The sequence below is a fragment of the Oryctolagus cuniculus genome, chromosome 9, assembly GCF_964237555.1.
Source record: "Oryctolagus cuniculus chromosome 9, mOryCun1.1, whole genome shotgun sequence".
NCBI lineage: Eukaryota > Metazoa > Chordata > Mammalia > Lagomorpha > Leporidae > Oryctolagus > Oryctolagus cuniculus.
Window position 1 is genome coordinate 55336529 of NC_091440.1, and position 24164 is coordinate 55360692.

The window sequence follows — 24164 nt, forward strand, 5'->3', positions numbered from 1 at the left end:
GTTTCATTGAGACCTTGATGTCTGTAGAGGTCAAATTGTACTCTTTGGTGTCCATTCCTTGTATACACAGAACATACTCTACCTAGAATTCTCAGATTGGACACAAGGCTGTGATTGATGTAAAAGAAGGGTAATTTAAAAGGTGTTAAATACTATTGGTAACCCAAAAGAGGGCCAATCACTCCTTACAAATTCTCAATTCAGAGTCATTCATTTGTGAGCCTGTAATGTTGTTTTCCAGTGTGATCCCAGGGCATAAACAAGTTTGTGTAAAATGGCTCTCTTCTGCTATGAGATATACTTTCTTTAAAGTAACACTATATTTGTCTGTTAAATACCATGTGTAAATAAAAATCCAAACTTCTTATTATTTAGATTACCACTTTAAATTAGAAGACAAAGAAATCCTGTTTGGTATATGAGCATATTCCATTCAAACATGGAGGTCAGAACATCCTCCCCTTAGACAATTTTTAAACCAGTGACACTGTTACTGAAATCAAAGCCTATATTTTTACAATCACCTCTTTATAATTTTAAATTATAGAAAACTGTGAATATCCTGAATATACCTTGGCATCTGTAGGTTTCTTTTTTCCCTCCTAGGCTTTTTTTTTTTTTCTTTTTCTTCTACTGCATCATTGCATCAAATGAGCCAGTTTCCCCTTTTTGTTTTAAGTTAACTATGTCTTTATATTACACCTAATCTGACATCTATCATTAATATATGAAATAATTTAAAAATCATTGTAATGTTTGATCTTGAAAGGGTTAATACAGCTTCCAGGAGAACCTGATTTATATGCAGTGAGAAACCTATGCTCTGGCATGCAATAGTTAGTAAAAGCTGTTTGGTTTTTACAAGGACAAATTTAAAATTCTAGCAACTTAAATAATACTGTGAATTTCAGATCCAAGACTATTTAAATATGCTACTATCTGTCATCTTTAGAGAGGATGTTTGTTTTCCTTGTGCTTTTATTGCCTCTGTAAGCTTACCCCATCTCTGATAATGACACTATTTTTGATGACATGGATGAATACATCTAAGATTCAAGTCATCTTCCTAGTAAAGTGGTAATCCAGTAAGGGAGGTCAATAAAAAACATGCCTATTAAGCCAAACTCTTTGGAAGAAGCAAACAAGATAGTCTTATTAGTGCTTTTCTCTCATGCCTGCTATTTGATTTCTATTGGGATATATATCTATTTACCAGTTTAAATCCCATGGTTCATCTTATCTCTAGCACTTTATTGTTTTCGATTGCTAGAAACAAGTAAACAGAATGAGGTGTCATTTTTCAGCATTCTCAAAAAACAGACCAGAGTTAATTCAGAGCAGCTAATCCTCTCCTGCTTATTATTTAGTAATTAATTGCTGCCAATAGGATATAGGAGTCCCGGAAGAAGGATTTTTTTAAATGAATATTTTAATATATTAGCATTTTAAATCTTTTTTTTTTTTTAATTTATTTATTTGACAGAATTACAGACAGTGAGAGAGACAGAGAGAAAGGGCCTCCCTCCACTGGTTCACCCCTTAAATGGCCGCCACGGCAGGAGCTATGCTGATCCGAAGCTAGGAGCCAGGCACCTCCTCCTGGTCTCCCATAGGGGTACCGGGGCCCAAGCACCCAGGCCATCCTCCACCGCCCTCTTGGGCCACAGCAGAGAGCTGAACTGGAAGAGGAGCAACCGGTACCAGAACCCGGCGCCCACATGGGATGCCGGTGCCACAGGCGGAGGATCAACCAAGTGAACCACAGCGCCTTCCCCAATTAATATATTAGCATTTTAATGACATTCTAGGCTCCAAAAGCCAAACGCTATTTATTAACCCCCCAGAATTCTACTCAGAGGTAGAGCTAAAGTTTCTATTTTTATCTTAAGTTGGGTGGACATGGTTCTACGTGAATAGATGAATACCTTGCCCAAATCAGAATTTTCAAAAATAAAATATTGTTGAAGAATGGATAAAAATATACTTTAAGATTTAAAAGAATAAGAGATATATATGAGGGCCGGCGCCGCGGCTCACTAGGCTAATCCTCCGCCTAGCGGCGCCGGCACACCGGGTTCTAGTCCCGGTCGGGGCGCCGGATTCTGTCCCGGTTGCCCCTCTTCCAGGCCAGCCCTCTGCTGTGGCCAGGGAGTGCAGTGGAGGATGGCCCAGGTGCTTGGGCCCTGCACCCCATGGGAGACCAGGAAAAGTACCTGGCTCCTGGCTCCTGCCATCGGATCAGCGCGGTGCGCCGGCCGCAGCGCGCCGGCCGCGGCGGCCATTGGAGGGTGAACCAACGGCAAAGGAAGACCTTTCTCTCTGTCTCTCTCTCTCACTGTCCACTCTGCCTGTCAAAAAATAAAAAAAAAAAAGAGATATATATGAAACTGTACCTCTCCATAAATTATTCCTAAAAAAATCACTTACATGACAAAAAATTAAAAACAAAATTTAAAAATAATTTTAATGTCCTTAGTGTGAACATGCACACAAAAATACACAAGTTATAATTAAGAATATATTTTTTGGCAAAAATACTTCCTGTGAAATATAATATTTTTGAGAGAGCTATTAAAGTTGAAAGGTAATCTTAGAATAAAATACAAGTACACAAAATAAAATAAATTTGGCCTTGATCTTACTCAAACAACCACCACCCTACCACCAACCTGCTGATATCAATACTATTAATGCTATTATTATTCTAGATAGTATATAACTATCTTGAGAAAGGGAGAAAGAAAGAATCAAAGGGAAAATAATTGGCACTTTAAGTAAAAGCCGTTCTTAGAATTACTTCTCTAAAGCTATTTTGTTCAAATGACCTGTAAACATGTTGTATATTTATTGGAAGACCATAATTTTTTATCCTTTTTGTCCTGTATGATTGGGTCATCCCAACTATGAAAATTTAAGCAAAATCAATACATTCAATATCCATGTTCCAGAGTAAATATGCGGGGACAGGTTTTGTAACAGTTTTTACTGGTAGTGACAAGTCATTTTTCAAGTAACAGTTTTAATATTTCATAATTAAAACACTGATGCAATGAAGAAATTGGGAAAAAGAAGTCAGGAAACTCAGATATGGAAAGACAGAATATGTGCATTCTAAATTACTGTGCTATGGATCAAACTAAGGTTCAAAACAGCTACCAGAATCACAGAAAAGCTCTGAATCACAGAAAAGATTACAAAGCAAGTTTTTAAAGGATTGAAAACTGTTCCTTACATACACTTTGCAGTATACACGAAACAGGTGTCTACAGTGATGTTTAAAATATTTTTTTATTGTGGAGAGTGTTTTCTGTGGTTTAATTGATAATCAGTCACACTCAGAACAAAGAACATAAGAGTGAAGTGCATTCCCCATGAGTAAATGTAACAGAGAGAGGAACACAAATACATAAGCATTTCAAACTTCTAGTTCTAATGTAAAAATTCTCAAATCTCATACTGATATCACAAGGAGAATCCATTAAGACAATCTTTCTTGCTTCAAGCAGGACACATTTGAGCTTTTTCCTTTAAAATTATGTATGTTGGAATTCAGAATTTTGTTGCTGCCAAAGCTATTTTCGAGAAGCTGCTTAACAATTTCTATGGTCATAATTGAAAAAGGATGTAATATGAGCTACTCAGTTTGATGTTCAAAGCCCTCTATAATCTGTCCCAAATAAATTCTGTAGGCAGTTTTTTATTTAAGAAGAAAATGAATTCTAACAGGTCAAATTTGTATATGTGCTTTCACAACAAATTTGTTTATATAATATTTTGGAAAATGGCAACAATCTTCTAACTCAATCCCAAAATTCCTTTTGAAATACTGTCAATCAGAGAAGTAGAAGCTTTCGCTTTACACATAGTTGACATCACAAAATCTGCTCAGAGGAGCCAACAACTTGAATTTGTATATCAAGCTGACCTGGAACTCTAGAAGACAATTTATCAGATTCATATGAGTTTGTTCTTTGACGTAAAATTATCCAGCACTAAAATCCAAATCACACTGAGTATAGAACACATTTACAAAAATGCCAACATTCTAACATATACAATGCATTGATCTGCTTGTTAGTTACAGAACACATGGGTTGCATTTATAAAAATCATCAATTTGGGAAATAGTGATTTAAACAAATATTGAAAGATAGTCATTCAGGTTATATTCCAAAATCTGCAAAAAATTATTATAATGATTATATATGTGCCAAAATAGAGAAGTCTTTAAGTTCCTTTATGTAAAGATTAAACCAGTCAGAAATCAATCAAATCTCTCAAAAGCATCCAAATGATCCACAGACATGGACTATATGAAAATAGACATAGCAAAATAGGATACAGTGAGCTAAAATTTCAGCTGAGATAGAGACACTACTTCCTGCTTTTTGCTTTATTCGTCTATTTTAAATGTTAATGTGCCTTCCCAGATTATCTAAATCATGTCCAGAGCGTTCTTAGAGATTAGAGTATATTGGCAAATGTACTTTAATATTGAGCTTCAGTGGCTATTGAAATTTATATGAAGTTGGTCTTGCCCTCCCTCTAGAAATCCTTATTAGAGTGGTATGTAAAGAATTTTAAATGTAATGTGCAAAGCAGCCTTTCTACAAAGTAACACGTACCTAATATAATGTGTAGTTGGCTGTCCAAGAGGAAAGGAGAATTTGAGGATCCAGTTTCTCAGCTGAGACAATTCTTCAGGCTGGAACAGCAAAGCAGCTTTCTCTCCACCCACAACTTACGCCAGAGGAAAATAACCAAGTGCTTCTTTTCTGCACCAGTCCACGTTCCATTCCATCAATTTCTTCTTAGCATTTCCTACACTATCTCCAATGTGAAATTAGTATAAGTGCTAGGGTTTTTTACATGAACTAATTAAGAATTCTACCACTTAAGCTCACTTAAGAATAATATGAAAAATCCCAATTTAAATGAATATTTAGAATTTTGTTTTAACCCATAGTACTACACAGCCCTTCCTGAAATACTAAAAGTACCAATACAGAAATAATAGAGTAAAATTACTTATTTACTACACTGTTCTCCTTTAAAGAAATAAAATCTACAAGTTCTTCCTGGCAAAGGTATAGTCAAGAGCGCCATTGTCTCACAAGTAAAATTTGGATCACAGAGAAGAAAGCTAGCACATGAGAAATTGCTCACCTGGAGGAAGCAGATCAACAGACTGAAGTCTACTTGTGATGGTGTGTAGGGTGAGGATAGCAAAGGAAAGCAAAGTCGGGAATGCTTGAAAAATAAAATATTTTTAGTTAACAAATAGAAAAACCAAGTGGGGAAAAAGGGGCCAATTGAATAATGAATCCTTCTGTATTAATTTTAATTTTTATACTAAAAATTAGATTTATCAAACTCTGAAAATATGGCTGTTGATATTTCTCAAGCTACGTAAGACAGCCTTTTAGGGAGAAAATTACTCTTGAGGAGTATTTCAACTTAGGTGAGATGAAACCAATGCAAAGTAACTATATAGGAACCCCAAGGTCAATGGGAAGAATACTCTCATGAAGACAATGTATTCCTTCTTAATTAAAACAAATACTTTTCTGTGCTAGTAGATAAAAGATGTAAACAAGCAAGCCATCAAAATTAAAATCACCAAATATCTATTCTATAACACCCCTGGAGACCAACACGTTAATAAAAATGTTTATTGCATTGTAATGTTAGTTGCACAATGTATGTTGTCTAGAACTGAAAACAATAAACTATTTGCAATTTGGCTTTCTCTCAGTAATCTGACTTCAGTAATAACTCTCTCTCTCTATCTCTCTCTCATTATCTCTCTCTCCACACATAATTTCTGTATCAGCTTCTATATTTTTTAGTTGAAATTAAATATTGATATAATAAAAAACTAAGGAAATGTATTCATTTTCATTTTTGGGAACCTCCAACTTAGGTGTATTATGGGCATGTATAATTGATACACTTCTTATACTAGGGAAAAGAAGAACATTTTGTTTTGCATTAATGTTATTGAAATGTGAAATGAATATGAGAAATCAATTGCTGCTTAAAAATCCTGCCAAAAAAAAAAAATGCCTGTTGGTGAGCAAGAGTAACTGTGTTTTGAAAATAGTCTCATTTTCTTAGTTTCAACCTTTATTTAACATCTGTTGTTTGCCCCTCCCTGGAATGTAACTTTGCAAGTTTTGGTGTAAAACAGGTTCAACAGTTAGTAACTGGCGGCTCAAATGTTTGTTTTTTTTTTTTGTTGTTGTTTTTTTTCACTGTTACCTTGCAGATGTTTCTTTGATTTTCTTTACTATCTCCCTGGCGTTGAGTTTAATTTGTGTATATTTCTTTAAGATTCTTAAAGTATACTCCCATAACAGGTGGAAAAACCTGATAATAAGTCTGCTTCATGCACATGTTTAAATTATGCCTATTATGATATTTAACACAGTAAAGAAAACACAGGTTATATAGAATATTTGCTTAGGGAAAGGGAACATAATCTCTAAATCACCTTGTTAACATGCTCATCTTAAAATTCTGTAAGGACAATTGTTCTTGCCAAGTACACATAAAGAAAAGTCTATCATCTAAGGCCTTCATTTATCCTTAATTTGTTATCAGATTCATTTGTCTTTTCTACATATGACATAATTCTCTTGAATTTTCAATCCATCAAGTGAATTTTTCTGTTTTTTTTTTTTTTTTTTTTTTTTTTTTTTTTTTTTTACTATATAAAAAGCTGATTATATTCATTGTATAATAATCCAAGCTTGGTAGTCAATATCTAATATATTTTAAATATATTCAAAATGTAATATTACTTAAATAATATAATTAGTCACCTAAAGTAATAAATAGTTTTATCAGAAAAATATTTCTCAGGGCTAGTGTTGTGGCATAGCAGGTAAAGCCACCACCTGCAGTGCTGGCATCCCATATGTGCGCCGGTTCGAGTCCCGGCTGTTCCACTTGCAATCCAGCTCTCTGCTGTGGCCTGAAAAAGCCGTGGAAGATGGCCCAGGTTCTTGGGCTCCTGCACCTGTGTGGGAGACCCGGAAGAGCCTCCAGGCTCCTGGCTTCAGATCAGCTCAACTCTGGCCATTGCAGCCATTTAGGAGGTGAACCAGTGGATGGAAAACCTCTCTCTCTCTGCCTCTCCTTCTTTCTCTGTGTAACTCTGACTTTCAAGTAAATAAATCTTTAAAAAAAATATTCCTCATCTAATTTGGAGAAAAAACAGCCATCTCTTGTTCAAATTCATGTTCACTCAGAACTTCAGAATATGACCTTAATGTGGAAATAGGGTATTTGCAGATGTGATTACTTAAAATGAGGTCATATTGGATTAGCTCTGGCCATAGTCCAAAGACTGTGTCCTTGTAAGAAAAGAAAACAGACACACAGAGACAATCATGCATGGAGAACACCATGGAGACATGGGGACAGAGATTAGAGTATGTGTCTAGGTTTGCTGGTAACCACCAGAAACTAAGAAAAGGTAAGAAAGCATCATCCTCCAGGGACCTCCGAGTCTCCAGGACTGTGAGAAAATAAAGTCTGTTGTTTTAAACCACCCAGTTAGCACTACTTTGTTTCAACAATCCTTGAAAACTAACACAAGCTGTAAAAAAATAAACTTCCAAATATATAATATCCAGATAGCAGGGGAAAAATGCTCTTGAGAATGGCAATAAACTAGGAAGTAGATTCTGCAAACGTGCAAAAAAACAATTTGGCAAAATAGATAAGTTCATATGCCAGTAAAATTGATGTCTCTGTCCTCTGCCTGTAAGATTTGCCTATATGTAAGTGTTCCAAATCATATCAAATACTTTGAAGACAGATAGGCTCTGACTTAAAATGGTTTAACAACTTCTTCCTTTTTTTTTTTTTGTTTTTACTTTATGATAGTGCAAAAGCAAGTATTCAGTGGAAACCATACTTCAAATTATAAATTTTGACCTTTTTCCATGATAGTTATATGTAGCATAATACTCTCACAATGCTATGCAGAGACAGCTACAGCTCCCAGTCTCACCAATGGGAGTAAACATCCCTAGTTGGGTGGTGGAGCTGGAGCCAGGAGGCAGAAAACCAACCAGGACGCACAGATGGGCGGCAGGAAATCCAACTTCTTAAGCAATCACTACTGCCTCCCAGAAGCTAAGCAAAAGCCTGCCCATCAGTTAAAACACCCAACTGCAGAACACCATCACGTCGTAACATGATGCATTGTAGAGTATAGATTCTTTACTCTCTCCCTCTCAATCTGTCTCTCAAAAAAAAAAAAAAAGGATTAAATACACTTTCAACTGCCAATATTTTCAACTTACAATGAGTTTATCAGGACCCAGCACCATTATAAATTGAGGCACGTCAGCAGAATATTTCTTTAGAAGACAACTGCAACTTAATAGCTCATTTGCCTTACCTTCTAAGTCTATGGAGGCCTCTCATTTTAGTTGGCATTATGTTTGATCTTTATGTACAGTACATCACATTTTTAGTATCATCCACAAGGGCAACTTTCCTTAAGTTTTTCATATAAACTAGTAGATTAAAAACAAAATTTATGACTGTGGATATGTACACATATGTGTATCAGTATTTGGATTAATAATAGAGAATCTTTCTCTATAAAACATCACACACATGCATGTTCTTAATCAGAAATAATATAGATGATAAACAGATGAGTCAAATAAGTGCACCTCGGGACTGTCTCAAAGCATATAAGAACTGTTCTCGGGGCCGGCACTGTGGCATAGCTGGTAAAGCTGCCACCTGCAGTGCCGGCATCCCATATGGGCACCTGTTCAAGTTCCTGCTTCTCCACTTCCAATCCAGCTCTCTGCTGTGGCCTGAAAAAGCAGAGGAAGATGGCCCAGGTTCCTGGGCCCCTTCACCCTCATGGGAGACCAGGAAGAAGCTTCTGTCTCCTGGCTTCAAATCATTTCAACTCTGGCCATTCAGCCATCCGGGGAGGGAACCAGCAAATGGAAGACCTATCTTTCTCTCTCCCCCTGCCTCTCTGTAAATAAATAAATCTTTAAAAAACTGTTCTCATTATTTTGGGAGATGAGAACTTACATATTAGAAATTGTCAATGTTTAAACAAGTACTGGAGGTCATTTAATTACATAGTAAAAATAAGGTAGATATATATGAATTTCCATTAAGAAATATGATGCTAAATTCCAGTAGAACATACTCTATATTAGCAATAATTGTAAGCATTATTAGCAAAGGAATTTCTTTTTAAGCTAATTTAGCACACACAAATGTTTCTTTTGGGGTTTGTACAGCTATATATTCATATTAAGATCTATTTTTTCTCTAAGACCCTATAGTTTATGAAAAAAAATAAATACTGTAGGAACAAAGACAATATTGAATAGCTTTACAAAAAACTGAGTCACTCTCACAATGGATCTTTGGCAACTTAAAAACTTTATTATTTTATTATATATATATGATTACTATTATATGTATTATTTTACTATAGTGTATATATATATATATAGTACTATACATGAACACACACACATATATATACACACAAGTAGCCTTCAAATGTTCATGGTAAATGTATATTAAGAAAAACTTGGCCAGCGCCATGGCTCACTTGGCTAATCCTCCGCCTGCGGCGCTGGCACCCCGGGTTCTAGTCCCAGTTGATGTGCTGGGTACTAGTCCAGTTGCTCCTCTTCCAGTCCAGCTCTCTGCTGTGGCCCAGGAAGGCAGTGGAGGATGGCCCAAGTGCTTGGGTCCCTGCACCCGCATGGGAGACCAGGAGGAAGCACCTGGCTCCTGGCTTTGGATCAGCACAGTGCCAGCAGTAGTGGCCATTAGGGGAGTGAACCAATGGAAGGAAGACCTTCCTCTTTGTCTCTCTCACTGTTTATAACTCTCTCTCTGTCTCTCTCTCTCACTGCCTAACCCTGCCTGGCAAAATAAAAAAAAAAAAAAAGAAAGAAAAGATAAACTATGAGGCCAGTGTTGTGGTACAGCAGGTTCAGCCACTATCTGCAACATAAGCTCCAATATTGGAGTTTCTGATTCAGTTCCCTGTAATGTGCCTAGGAAGGCAGCAGAAGATGGTTCAAGCACCTTTGCCCCTGCCATCCATGTAGGAGACTTGGATATAGCTACTGGTTCCTGTCTTCAACCTAGCCTAGCATCAGCTGTTATGGCCATTTGGAGAGTGAGCCAGTAGTTGGAAGGTCTCTTTCTCTCTGTCATTCCCCCCCTCTGTCACTCTGCCTTTCAAATAAATAATTAAAATAACTATGTATTAATAAACTTTTTCAGCAAAATAAACTTATGTTGTAATTCTGTTTTCCAAAAACAATTTGACGCACCTCACACCTCATTTGTGTATGTTTGTATGTGTAGTATTCATGTAAGCTTAGCAAATGCAGAGCCTAAGAATCCATCCATTAAGTTATAATATACTTCAAAGTGATTGAACCAAAAAATGTTTAAAAACTAACAACAGTGCCCTACACACAAATGCAAGATAATGTTTCCCCTTGTTTTGGGATATTGTTCACAGTATATATCTGCCGTGGTATTTCAGTTACTTTAGATGAAAAATTAATCCATGTTTTATTGTAGCATAGCAAATTACTCCCTGTCACTTTGTTTCAAATACTGTTTTCCAAGTGCTGTGCCCACATCTTAGGTTTTGGTAGTTTTTTGGATAGAGATTTGAGTCACTAAGCCATATTTTACAGTAAGGAAGGGCTATTAAATTAAAAATAATCCTAATATTTGTCTATCAGTAATTGTGATGACTCAAAAATATCATAGAAAATTAGATTTAAAAATCAGTTTAAAATATTATCAGAACTATAATCAATGGGTCAAATGCTCAAGAAATTTTTGGTTTTCTACAAAATGTCTACTAAACTGCTTCAGTGAGCAGATTTTGTTATCGGTAATTCCTACCAAAGAGTCATGAAGACATAATAAGCCATGAAATCATCATTATCCTTGACAATGGCTATAAAGAAGAGAGAAATCATTTAAGCCATTTCACTTTGATGTCAAAACAAAATGGCACAGTGACAGGTACAGACTGAGTTGTGATTAAATTCCAGAGACTACAAACCTATGCAGTTAAATTCTCATTCATTTTAGTCTTGCAACCGGAGGAAAGGCATCTAAGAATATAAAAATATCTAATCAAATCAGAAATAAATCTTATCTGAAAATTTCTCTGTGAATGACTCTTAACAACCATACAATGACAATAAAATAAAGACAAGTCAGAAGTCTTATTATGAAGATAAATAAACATAGCTGGAGGACTATGCAGCAAAAATTATATATTGAGTTTATATGTATTTCCCAAATACAAATAAATTATTTGTGATTGTTTTCTTAAAGTTTACCTTATCTTGACTTCTGCAATTACAAATATATTTTTCTACATGGAAAGGTCATAGTAAAATAGATTTTTAGTTAAAAAAATAGGCAAAATTCAAAAGGTGGCTGAAGTGTGGTCCTAAATGCAGTACCAATACTAGCTCCAGTTAATTCATTAAAAATCCTAGCAACAGAGAACAATAAAACATTTAATAGGAAGGACAGGAAGAAAAGAACTGGTTCCCTCCTTGCCAAAGACAGGGGTCTATAAAGTATGAAATGCAGTTTGTTTCATCCTGCTTTTCTTTACTCTCCCCTCCTTTCTCTTCCTCTACTTAGCACTCTTTCCCACATGCCCAAATTTATTGGTCCTTCTCTATTATCTCAATTGAGAAATAACACCTTGGCTTATTAACTAGTCCTAGAAGTTCTTGATGACCCTCAAATTGCCAGCCTTTGATTTCCTCAAGAAATGCCAACAAGTTCAGACCTGAAAATGTTGGACCTAAAAGCAAGCTGATTGAATTATACTCAGAGTCACGTAACTTAAAAAAGACCTTCACCTTTTCAGATCTGAAAGAAAAGAAGATATCTTCTGTGAGTTTTAAAATTTGTTTTGGGCAAAGGGAACTTATAAAGGGAACATGGGATTACAAAAAAAAAAAAACAGTTAATTTTCTCATTTGTGAAATTTTAATAAAAGTTAAGGTGATACAAAATGAAAACAAGGGTGTGAGAGATTAGCTTCATGGTGAGTAGTCTGATTAAAATGCCTGCATGTGCCAGGGTTAGATACTCAGCTCTGGCTCCTGACAGCAACTTCTTGTTAATGCAGATCATTGGAGGACTCTGGGATGGTTCCAGTGACTGGGTTCTTGCCACCCATGTGGGAGACCTGTGTTGAGTTCCTAGCTGCTAGCTACAGCCCCAGCAAAAGATGGCAACCCTTTCTCTCTGTCCCTGTCTCTCTTTCACATGCTTACATACGTACAGATAAGGCAGATCACACATCCCCATGTGCATATACACGCACTACACATGCTTTTATGGAGAAAGAAGAGAAGAGGCCAGTGTCACCTGGGAGCCTGCCAGCAAATCTGACTATGCCACTACTAGTAGCTATTTCCTACTTCCTAGTTTTTGAGTTCATTGTCAGTAGCAGAGGGTTAGAATGTGGTAAAAACAACAAGAGCCAGAATGTGATCTTCTCCTATGGATCCATGTAAGTCATTTATAAGTCAGAGACTGTGAGGCTTGTGACATGCACATTATAAAGAGTTTAAATTTGGCAACCCACCATAGCTGCATCTAAAGTTTCATCCACTGGGGCCAGCGCTGCGGCACAGCGGGTTAAAGCCCTGGCCTGAAGCACCAGCATCCCATATGGGCACTGATTCTAGTCCCAGCTGCTCCTTTTCTGATCCAGTTCTCTGCTATGGCCTGGGAAAGCACTAGAATATGACCCAAGTCCTTGGGCCCCTACACCCACGTGGGAAGAAGCTCCTGTCTCCTGGCTTCGGATCGGCACAGCTCTGGCCATTGCAGCCATCTGGGGAGTGAACCAGCAGGTAGAAGTCCTCTCTCTGTCTCTACCTCTCTGTAACTCTTTATAAAAAATAAAAATAAAAATAAAAGTTTCATCCACTACATGTGCTGTAAGCCAGATCTCTGAAGTTCTGCGTTCGTTCACTTTCTCATCTATAAAATGATGATAGCCTTGCAGGGTTCATGTGAGGTCTACATAAATACATGCTTGCAGAGTACTCAACAGTTCATGAGAAGCACTCTGAATTCTACTCGTATATTATAATGCTAGGGCAGGATTAGGAAGTCAAGGTAAGTTTTAAAGAAATGTGGTACGGATGCCATTTAACTATATAACCTTTTGCAAGTCGAAGTCATTTATTGTGGGACCCAACAAAGTCACTTCAAAAAGTTCACAGAAAAATGGAATTAAAACATCATGTGGCCCAAGTTCAGCCTAGTTAAGAGATCAGTTGGGTCACTCTCACTCCAAATCAGAAAGTCTGGGTTTGGTTCCTGATTGCAGCTTCCTGCTAATGAAGAACCTGGGAGGCATCGGTGATGGTTACTCACACCAAATGGAAGACCTAGATTGGGTTCCTCCATCATACCTTTTCCCTACCCTAGGGAGCCATTGTAAGCATTTGAGGAGTGAGCCAGCAGATGATCTTATGTTCTCTCTCTGTCTCTTAGGTGGATAGATAGATATTTACTCTTAAAAAATGAAAAGGGTGTTTATTTTGATAAAAATAACTGAGATCCAGACATAGATTCTCATAATACGCATTTTCTATTAATGTTTTTCCTTTCTTTTTCTAAATTTTTGATTAACACATTATATTTGTACACTTTATGTACACAATGCAATATTTTAGCATATGCATCCATGAACTTTTGAAGACCTCTCATATGTTTCAGTATCACAAAGCAAAACATAAATATATTATTATTGTTATTTTTAGTGCATTTAGTATAATATTTCTCACTCATTTTAAGTACAAAATAAACAGTATATATTATCTTTTGGTAGCAGTATCAATTTACAGCTTGAGTGGAAAGCTCACTAATATACTATTTGTTTTTATAGGTCATTTTTATAATGAATGAACTCAGAATTTAAGAATCATTTGTCATCTAACAGTATGATTCTCTAAATGGGGAATGTATTCAGAATACCTAAAACCAAAAATAGACATGGCACATTTTCCTGAATATAATTGAAATGGAAAATAATTTTAAACATTATTTTTCTATTAAAAATCAAACTACAGATCAGAAAGAAAAATTATGGGTATTTTAAATTTACAAAATGGACCCATATATTTTAGCAGTGGTAGTATGGCCCACAACTATGTATTCATTATTAGCTGATTTTAGTGACATTTTGTGGAAAAAATTGGAAAAACCCAAAGGGTAAAGGGATTTGGTCAGGGTCAAACAACAGGAATTAGAAGCAGATTGGAGTTTAGAATGCATGTCCGATGCATACCATACAAATTCTATTCCTTATCTCCTCTTCTACAATTTGGGAACCTAAAGTCAGGTGCAAGGGAGATGTAAAGTAACACAGTTACAAGGTAATTTGATAAATTTTAAAAGCTGATGCTAGCTTTTGTGTTCCTTTGATTTTTCCCAGTAAACCAAATTTATGTTAAAACATTCTTTTCTATCAGAACTTAATAGTGGAAGAGTATAAAGAGGAAGGCCTATTTTTAGCTTGACCTTCTATTCATTATTTGCATATTGTTTATTGACACTCTCAGAAATGGTGACACAAAATAGATTATTTATCTCTTAAGTGAACATTGTAGAAAGAACTCTTCAAAACTGCTTGTTCTAAATTTTTCCAGTCTAATCTAGTTCAGGCTTTTCATGGGCATGACTAACTGCTCACAAACAGAATGGCAATTATGTTAATAGATTTATTTTATGTTTTCCAAAGGTCCTTGTATAATATCGACATAACTGCAAACCAAAGAAAGAAAATTCAAATTCTTTAATCTCTTAAAACAGATACATCCATCCAAGCTTCTTCCCTTGAAGCTATAGTTTATATGAATACACAATTTCGTTTGAATCTCAAACGAGTTTATATTTTAAGGATGAGAGAAATTTTAGATGTAATCCAATAAATAATCTCTATTTCAGATAACAAGCTGAAATCCAGGGGCTGGCATTGTGGCAGAGAGGGTTAAGCTGCCACCTGCAATGCCAGCATCCCATACTTGTTCTAGTTCCAGCTGCTGCACTTCCCATCCAGCTCCCTGCTAATGTGCCTGGAAAAGTCATAGAAGATGCTCAAGTGCTTGGGTCCCTGACACCTTATGTGAGCCCCGAATGGAGTTCTAGTCTCAAAAATCATTCTTACTTACTGTATCTTTCCTTCTCTCGGTGTAACTCTGCCTTTCGAATAAGTAAATAACTTTTTGTTTAAGTTGAAATGCAGAACAGTTAGTGAGAAAACAAAAATTATTCTGATGATACCAAGTTTAAACTTTTCTCACACTACATGTGTCTATTAAAGTACTCTATAAAGGTGTGTTGCTAACATCCAGATACCCATAATGTGTTAACCACATAACACACTGAACAAACCAAAGCAATTTTGAAAGTAACAAGGTACACTTTAATATTAACATTAATAACATTAATAGATTTTTGTGAGCTGGCATGGTAGTTCAGCAGGTAAAGCCATACCTGACATGCTGTATCACTGTGCTAATTTGAGACCCGGCAGATTGGCTATGCCACTGCCACCTATGTAAGATACCTGGATGGAGTTCCTGGCTCCTGGCTTCACTCCTGGGAGTGAACCAGTAGATGGAAGATCTCAGCCTCTCTCTCTTTTGTTCTCCCCTTCTCTGTTACTCTGCCTTTCAAATAAAAATAATAATAAAATATAAATGGTAAACTTTTAAATTTGAGACGAAATTATTCAAGGGTACTTCAAAATGCTTATGTAAGATGAAATTGAGACATGATACTACACTGACTACAAAAGCTCCATCCATTTACAAAGAAAAATGTGGTAGAAAATCTTTATTATTTTTGTGAGAAACAATCTGTACTATTGTGAACAAAAATAAGGCATGTTAAAGGAGTCTGTATAAAAATATGCAAATCAAAAAATTAATCCAAATTAAGGCACTATAAATGCAACAATGAAAACCTGCTTGTGAAAAATCTAATGGATAAAGTAGCTAGTAAGCAACATACAAAAATACAAGAAAGATAAAAAGGCATTCGATGCAGAATGAAAACTCAAGTAGACAGTGCAAATTAATCCTACAAAACAGAAGGGAGAAATATAGTGTGCAAATTTGATAAAGAGATACTTGCAAGAATCACTTGAAGAATCAAAGGATGACAGATCAATAATTAAAGTTAAAAAGATGGATTAGAGAATAGTTCTTTAACATTCAAGAAATTAATATAAATGTCCATTTTTTTAAGTTGGGGAAGAAAAACATGTATAAATTATTTCACACACACAAACTTTAAAAACACAAATCAGTGAAACATAACTAATCACTGGTATGAACTTACTAATATCTCTTTTAACACAACATGAATTCATACAAGGAATACTCAACCTTACAATAACACAAGCCAAAGCCACTCAGCTGTACCACATCTAGTAATTATCTGGGACACTGAAAGATCCTGGCAAAAAGTTAATCTAATAAATCTACCATTATCTCTAATACTTCAGATCTGTGCCTTTAGCTAAACAGTTGTCAAAACGGAGCTCTGTTTACATAGAACTGAATCAGAGTAGGGGGAAAGATGTCAAGACTGTTCTAATTACATTTTTTCCTTTTAATTTTTGACATGAGTTAGCTGGCATTTTATTCTGATATTCTACATGGTGTCAAAGATCAGTTTATTTTTTCCACAAAAAGATATGCTACACAGCACAAAGGTGACTGCTCACTTAAGTTCTTTAGTTCTGAAAGCAGTTTAGGCAGACTTCAAAGCCATTCTATTAGGCATCATCTTGATTATAGTATCTGTGCAATCTAAATGAATCAGCTTCAGAGTGAGAGAGAACGTGTTGAATATTTTTTGAGTGGGTCATAGCATTCGATGACTTCTGTGTAATTTGTAAGTTCTTTTTTTTATACTGTGCTCAAAATTACTGAAATTGTGAAAACAAAATGGCATTTGGTGCTTTTCAATAACATAAGTGGGAATATTTGCCAAAATTTATAATCAATTTCCATCTCTCAGGTAGATCAAGAAAAAATGTCATGATTTTACGAAGCTCTGAAGACGAATATATGAAATCTGATTTTACTTCAAGCTGTGAATTTGTACATGACATGTTCTCTAGACTCAATTTCTCTATCAGGTCAACAACCAAAGTTTGTTCCCTGCAAATATTTTCCAGTAATGGTACTTACAGTAAGCACATATGAATGAAGGATCTTGTGTTTTAAAAAGAGAAACTAACAGAAAGCAATCAAAAACTGTGTGTGTGTGTGTGTGTGTGTGTATCTGTATGTGTATATAAATGCAGTCAAGTCACTCAATTCAGAACATTTTATAGATGTATGACACCAAAAATACATCTAGTCAAGGTAAAAATCTTATGTGATGAAATATCTGTGTACAATATTACACGAAAATGTACATTCCACTGTTTATCAAAGCTATGTATGTTCACTGTCATTGAATTCAGATGCTTGACTGCTGAGAGACATTGCTCCGACTCCTTTTCCCACATTCTTTCTTGCGTTAAAAATCACTTTCGTTTGAAGTTGTAAGATGCAGGTATTAAATCCATATACTTCGATTTATTTCATTATCTTTTTATTTACTTGTTTTTAAAAGTTTTAAAAGGGAGGGAGTAAGATCTCTCATCTCCTGGTTTGCCCCCTAAATCCCGCAAAAAGCCAAAAATGAAGCAGTCTGAGGCCAGGATCCTGGGATCCAATCAGGGTCTCATACATGGGTGGCAGGAATGTAAAAATGAGCGTTACCACCTGCTGTCTCCCAGGGTCTGTGTTAGCAGGAAGCTGGATCAGAAGCAGAGCCCAGCACTGAAAATCTGATTCTCCAGTGTGATATGTGGATGTTCCAAAAAGCATCTTAACATCACCCCAAAAGACTACCTCACTATTTTTTATTGAAAATATTCATTCTAGAATATTTCATAACCAAATATATATATTTATATATGTATGAAGTATATGAAGACAATAATTCTCATGCAAGTAGTATGATTTGGTAACAGGTAGCCTGTAGTTAATTTTCGGTAGCAACATGTTAATACAAGCCCAAGTAGCAAATAATGTAATAATTGATATTCACGGTCAACGAAAGAACTAATTGACTTCCTAAGATCATTTAATCTATATTGCCTATTTGGCAAGATCATGGAATTTTTTTTTATTTGTGTGAGTTGCATACATTAAATGTTAAATATATTAACCTAAATGGAAAAGGATAACTTTTCAAAAGTCCTAATATCAAGAAAAATCATCTGAGATTTTTAGCAAGGACCACTCAAAATCTGCAAAAATCACTGTTTGGCAATATGACTAATCCACATAAAAACCATGTATTTATGAATGAATAAAGCTTCTCAGTATATTCATGAAGGACCGTAAAAAGTTGGAAACCAGCCAGCATTTATGGAGTTTCCAAGTGATGAACCAAAGCGAAGTGTCTGAGAACTTAAGTGGGCGCCCCCGTGGCTAGAAGAGTGCCTCCAGAAAAGACGGCTTCCTTACCTTAATACAAGTAATGATCCCACTTGACGCAAGCATTTCCTAATGATTTCTTCAAGTCTACTTAAAAATCTAAAAATTGTAAGAATTATTTAAAACAAACCAAGTGGGCAATTATCAGTTTGTTGAGAGTGTCAATCAACTGTGAATGTAGAAGGAATTTCAGTAGATGAAAGTACTGCGAACCTTCACATTTAACTCCTTTTTTCTAATAACACTGATGAAAATTTTAGCAATATCACTGCCATTTGTACAGAGACAAGGTTTGTCCTCATTGTGAATTTCAATTTATAATTTTTAATTTCTATTGTTAACACTCAAAATATGTAAAATCTTACATCTTGTTTGTGAAAGAGAATTACTTCTTCTGTTCAGTGTAAATGATTAAAATAAATTTTGATCTCAATGCTTTGAAATATGTAATATATTTTATTGAATACAATTTAAGATAAGCAGTAAGAAATTCATTCTAAAACATTTTTAAAAATCCAGTTATTTTTCTTCTTTGCTTTTGGTTTGCGAAAAAATACCCATCTGCATTTTACTTTGTGAGACTAATCTATCTGAAGTAACACTGATATTTTCTGTCAATTCTATTTACCATATTTCTCTCACCATCTAATATCATTTTCTTTAAAATGCAAGGTTCAAAATAAAATTAACTTGAATGAGAGTGTAAATCCACTTTTAAATCTTTATATTTTTAAACTTCTTTTATTATTTGAGAGGCAAAGAGATTGAAAAAATGATATATAGAGAAAGAGCTCCTATCTGCTGGTTCACTCCCCAGATACCAGGCTGAAGCCTGGAGCCTGGAATCAAAACTGTTTCAGATTTCCCACTTGGTGGCAGGAATCCAACTATGTGAACTGTGGCCTCTGAAGGTTCCCCAAAACAGGAAGTTGGAACCAGGAACTGCAGCCAAGAATTGAACTTTATAGTGACACGGGCATCTAAAAAAGTGCTTAACTGGTAGGCTAAATACCCATTCTATATATCTATAAAATAGAAATTAGCTATCAAAAACTAAAGACTCAAATTATACCATCTGCAATTTTTGCTTTATCTTCTAAAATCAAGATAGCCAGTAATTTTTTTTAACTTTTATTTAATGAATATAGATTTCCAAAGTACGATTTATGGATTACAATGGCTTCCCCCCTATACCGTCCCTCCCACCCACAACCCTCCCCTTTCCCACTCCCTCTCCCCTTCCATTCACATCAAGATTCATTTTCGATTATCTTAATATACAGAAGATCAGCTTAGTATACATTAAGTAAGGATTTCAACAGTTTGCTCCCACACAGAAACATAAAGTGAAAAATAATAGATGATTTTTTTAAATGATGATGAAATCAGATCAGACCTATTGTCATGTTTAATCCCAGTGAGAGTCAAGTTGGATAGCCAGTAATTTTATTAATTACTGCATGCTAATAAAAGTAACTGATAAAATACAGTTACAGATAATATATAAAGATCGATGATTTATTCCTATTTCTCACAGGAACAATTGGTACAATAATATCATATATGCAAAATTATAGAGTTCACACATTGTATTTACATATACAATATACTTGAACTTCATCACTAAAGAGGAGTAAGATGTTTTTAATTCTTATTTTAAAAGAAGATCCTGAATTCAAGGAGTTAAAGGAACTTGTGCTGTGTCGCAATGGCAAACTAAACCAGAACTCAGGTTTTCTGCTTCTTTACCTACTTCCCTGTGAAACAACAATATACACTGGGCAGAGTAGACTTAAAATTACAAGCATGCTCATTAAGCAATAATCTCTCTTTTAACAGCATGGGAATAACATCTAAATTACAGAACTGTTTGTGGGACAGAAATGCTACATATATAAAATGGCTGGGTATAAAGATGTGATATGGCAAATGACAGATAAATATTCCATTGCACTGACCCATAATGCTTAAACCTGCCCAAATTTTTCATTCTAGAGTTCATGATTACTCAGAAAACTTGTTTTTTTGAGGAAAACTAATTGCCAGACTATAAGTTAAAAATTGGTGATTCAGGTGGAGTAAATAATTTACTTCCACTGAAGACCTAATTTACCTTTAGAAACCATTCCTTACTTACTCTCTCCTCCTTTCCTTTCCTCCCTTCCTTTTTTTTTTTTTCTATCTTTCATTTTATCTATAACCTCAACTTAGCTTTGTCTTCCTATGAGAACTCCAACTTCGGCAGCATCTCAAAATGAAGGAGTTAAGCTAAAATCACTAAATGGATGCCAGTGATTTACAAATAAACTAAACTTTATGGTTTCCCATCTGTTTTGGACATTTACTTAATTTTTTAAAAATGTAAATGATCAACATACTTGAAACCATTGTATTATACCAGTGTCACTATAAAGTTCAATTCTTGGCTGCAGTTCCTGGCTCCAACTTCCTGTTTTGGGGAACCATCAGAGGCCACAGTTTACATAGTTGGATTCCTGCCACCAAGTGGGAAATCTGAAGCAGTTTTGATTCCAGGCTCCAGGCTTCAGCCTGGTATCTGGGGAGTGAACCAGCAGATAGGAGCTCTTTCTCTATATATACTCTAGAATACAGTATGCCTTCTTTATATGATTAATTTTAATTTATTTTAAAAGAAGAAAACAAATTTATTCATTTATTTTGGACAGGGTAGTTTCAAAAAACTGTTTTCAATTGGATGAATGACACTTTTATATACTGGAATAAACATGTGTCCTACTTAATAGGTATAATAACTAGCAATCAAGTGGTTAATAAAATACAAAACACTAGATCTATAGAGCATAAAAGGCCAATATCTTTCTACGCCTCATCTGAGAATTATAGAAACATCCTGACCTAACTCTTTGGACACACAGGAGTTGCCCTCCCTATTCAGATCCTTGATTAATATACTTTAGAATGATACAACTGGCAATGGCCTACATAGGCTCTCTCTGAAGACTCAGCAAACTAGACTATTAAAATAGAACAATTATACCACCATATACTGCAACTGATTTTCAGCTTGCAACAAAAATGTTTAAAAGGTTAAAACTTTTAAAATAATCAAATGTTAACTTCAAAAGAAGAGGCTTCATTCAACAGAGTGTAAAAACAGAAGATAAGATTTATCATTATACAGTTTCTTTTAAAGAATGAGACTGGTATTGAGTGTGTTTATTCAAAAATGAATTCATGCGGACTATGTTTTGAAGGTTAAATTTTCCTATTAACTTTTGAATTAACTAGCATTTCAAATAGTTTCTGGACATGCACTTTTCACAGGAGAGACTTTGTATATGGGAATGCAAAAAAAAATAGTTCTTAATTCTCAAAACCTTTTCACATTTATTACTTACTGAATTGTAACAATTGATTTCTATGTTAGGTATGCAACTATTGCTAACATATTTTTACAGGTAAGAAAGTAGCTATTACAATATAGCAATTATATTATGGTATAAATGGACATTAAATACTTGATTATGAGTTCAAATAAACATAAATTGAAAAATTTTAACATGTAGATCACATAATATACACTGTATGTAATTTATGATTTGTCTTGATTGAAATGGTAAGCTTGAAAATGACATTCACTTTTACAAATTGACCTGGAAAAAATAAATCAGCAATTGTTTCTTCTCCTTTAAAGGGAAGGCTTAAAATAATAATAAAAAGGAAAGGAGCAAGAAGGAAAGAACAATAATTTTTAAAATAATTCATATTATGATACAAGTTAATTTGTGCTTTTTCCTTCTTTTCTGGATTCTGTTAGTTTACAGTTTCTTTTCAAATTGCCATTTTTAGAGATATGTTACAATTAAAGGATATGAAATATATAAAGAATTTTTAAATTTCCAGGTATAGTTCTTGCATATTAAAATGTATAAATTATTATAAAGTAACCAAACTAATTTACAGTTTATATTAACTCATTTTAATACAAAAGCATAATATCTTACTTTCAAATGAACAAAATTACTATATGTCAACCTCAGAGGGTAACCTCAAAACATACTACAAGAAAAGTAAAAAATTTATAATAAATGAGTACAGATATAATTAACTATTGATAAACCATGAGATTAGCTATTTAAAGTAACATTCAATTGATATATGGAAATTAAAATAGCCAATATGTTTCCTGGGTATGACTAGGAAATCTAGAATCTCTCATTCATTTCTATATAAAATTGCAGACAATTCGGTAATAAGCATAGAACTGTTACTCAAAGCATGAAAATGATAAATATCAATGTCTGGCTACCAGAAAATAGAAGATGAAAAGAAATACTAAGAGAAAATGTTATCAGCTTGAACCATGAAACATTATCAAGTTGAAATTATCTTCCTGAATTTTATGTCTTTTGACTTCCTGTTCTCACTGGCATTTATTAAACCATAAGTCACCTTAAATTGGTTTACTTATATTAAAATTTAATAAGCTCTCGTATTATTTCAAAATAGAAAGACAGTCTGATATGCATTCAAATACAGATTTTCCCTTAATTCCAAATTAAAGTAACTTTATCAGCTGGCATAATTTTTTTATTAATTAGACAAAGACAAAACATGAAAGGGTAATGTGCTTTTACATTGGTAAAAACTAAAATTATTGTGGACATGCCAGTTTATCTGTGAATTAAAATATAAATAATTTTCTTTCATATGGATTCACTTTTACCAATTTCTACTTCTAAATACACAAGGGAAATGTGTAAAGCTATTTCTAAAACTATTAAACTTTTAATTGATATGTGCACATAGTACATCTATCAGCAACAAAAATAGCTTGAAATTTTTTGAAAAATTAAAATGCAAATCTTAAAAGCTTTGACATTAAAAAATAATCATGAGAGAATCAAGCAAAATGATACTTGGTTTAACTTTTCATTTTTAATACCTCCATTTACTTATATTTTGATTTGCCTATGTTAATTCTGTAATTATTTTAAAAATCTCCCCACATGAAGATTACAATAAATTCCTATTTTCCCTGAAAAGTTTGTCCAGCGAATTTATTAAAAATATTTCTTTCCCCTTCACAAATTAGTCATCTTGTATAATAAATTATATGACCATACTACTAAATCCACTAAGTTCTGTAAAAATGGTTTTGAACTAATATGTGAATGAAATTCACTTCAAATGAACATATTTTATCTTCTTTATTTTTCACATACTAATAGAATTTTGTTTGAAATAATTAAATATTTGGCCATTATTCCTCCATATTTAATGTTAAGACTTTTCAGTAATGAATTATTAAATAGTCACCAAACATTAATACTCTTTTATAGTTTCAATGAGCTGGAGTAGGTGAATAAAAAAGTATACTGCTGACATTTTTCTGAGGATGTAATTTTTAACTCAAAGGCATGTAACTTAAATGTCTGCAAAACGATTCTGCCAAAACGTTGATACTGCATTTAAAAACCACAAGGGACACCATTTTCAAAGGTTATACAGCTATACTGTCAAGTGAAGGGCATACAGCATAGCTAGTTAAAGTAATGCAATTAGTGAACATGCTGTGGTTAGATTACTGGGAAAATTATA

At 34.4% G+C, this 24164-nt stretch overlaps 1 protein-coding gene across 6 annotated transcripts in view; it reads right to left on the bottom strand.

Moving 5' to 3' along the window:
- The window catches only part of PCDH17 (protocadherin 17), a 96775-nt gene that overhangs the window by 15023 nt on the left and 57588 nt on the right, over positions 1 to 24164 (bottom strand). For 4 of the 6 annotated variants that reach the window (XM_051850016.2, XM_051850015.2, XM_051850014.2 and 1 more), the window contains exon 4: positions 5167 to 5250. The exons of the other annotated variants lie outside the window; for them this stretch is intronic. In XM_051850016.2, coding sequence (XP_051705976.1) covers positions 5167 to 5250 — 84 coding nt within the window. The remainder of the gene's footprint in view (positions 1 to 5166; positions 5251 to 24164) is intronic. 6 annotated transcript variants of the gene reach the window in all.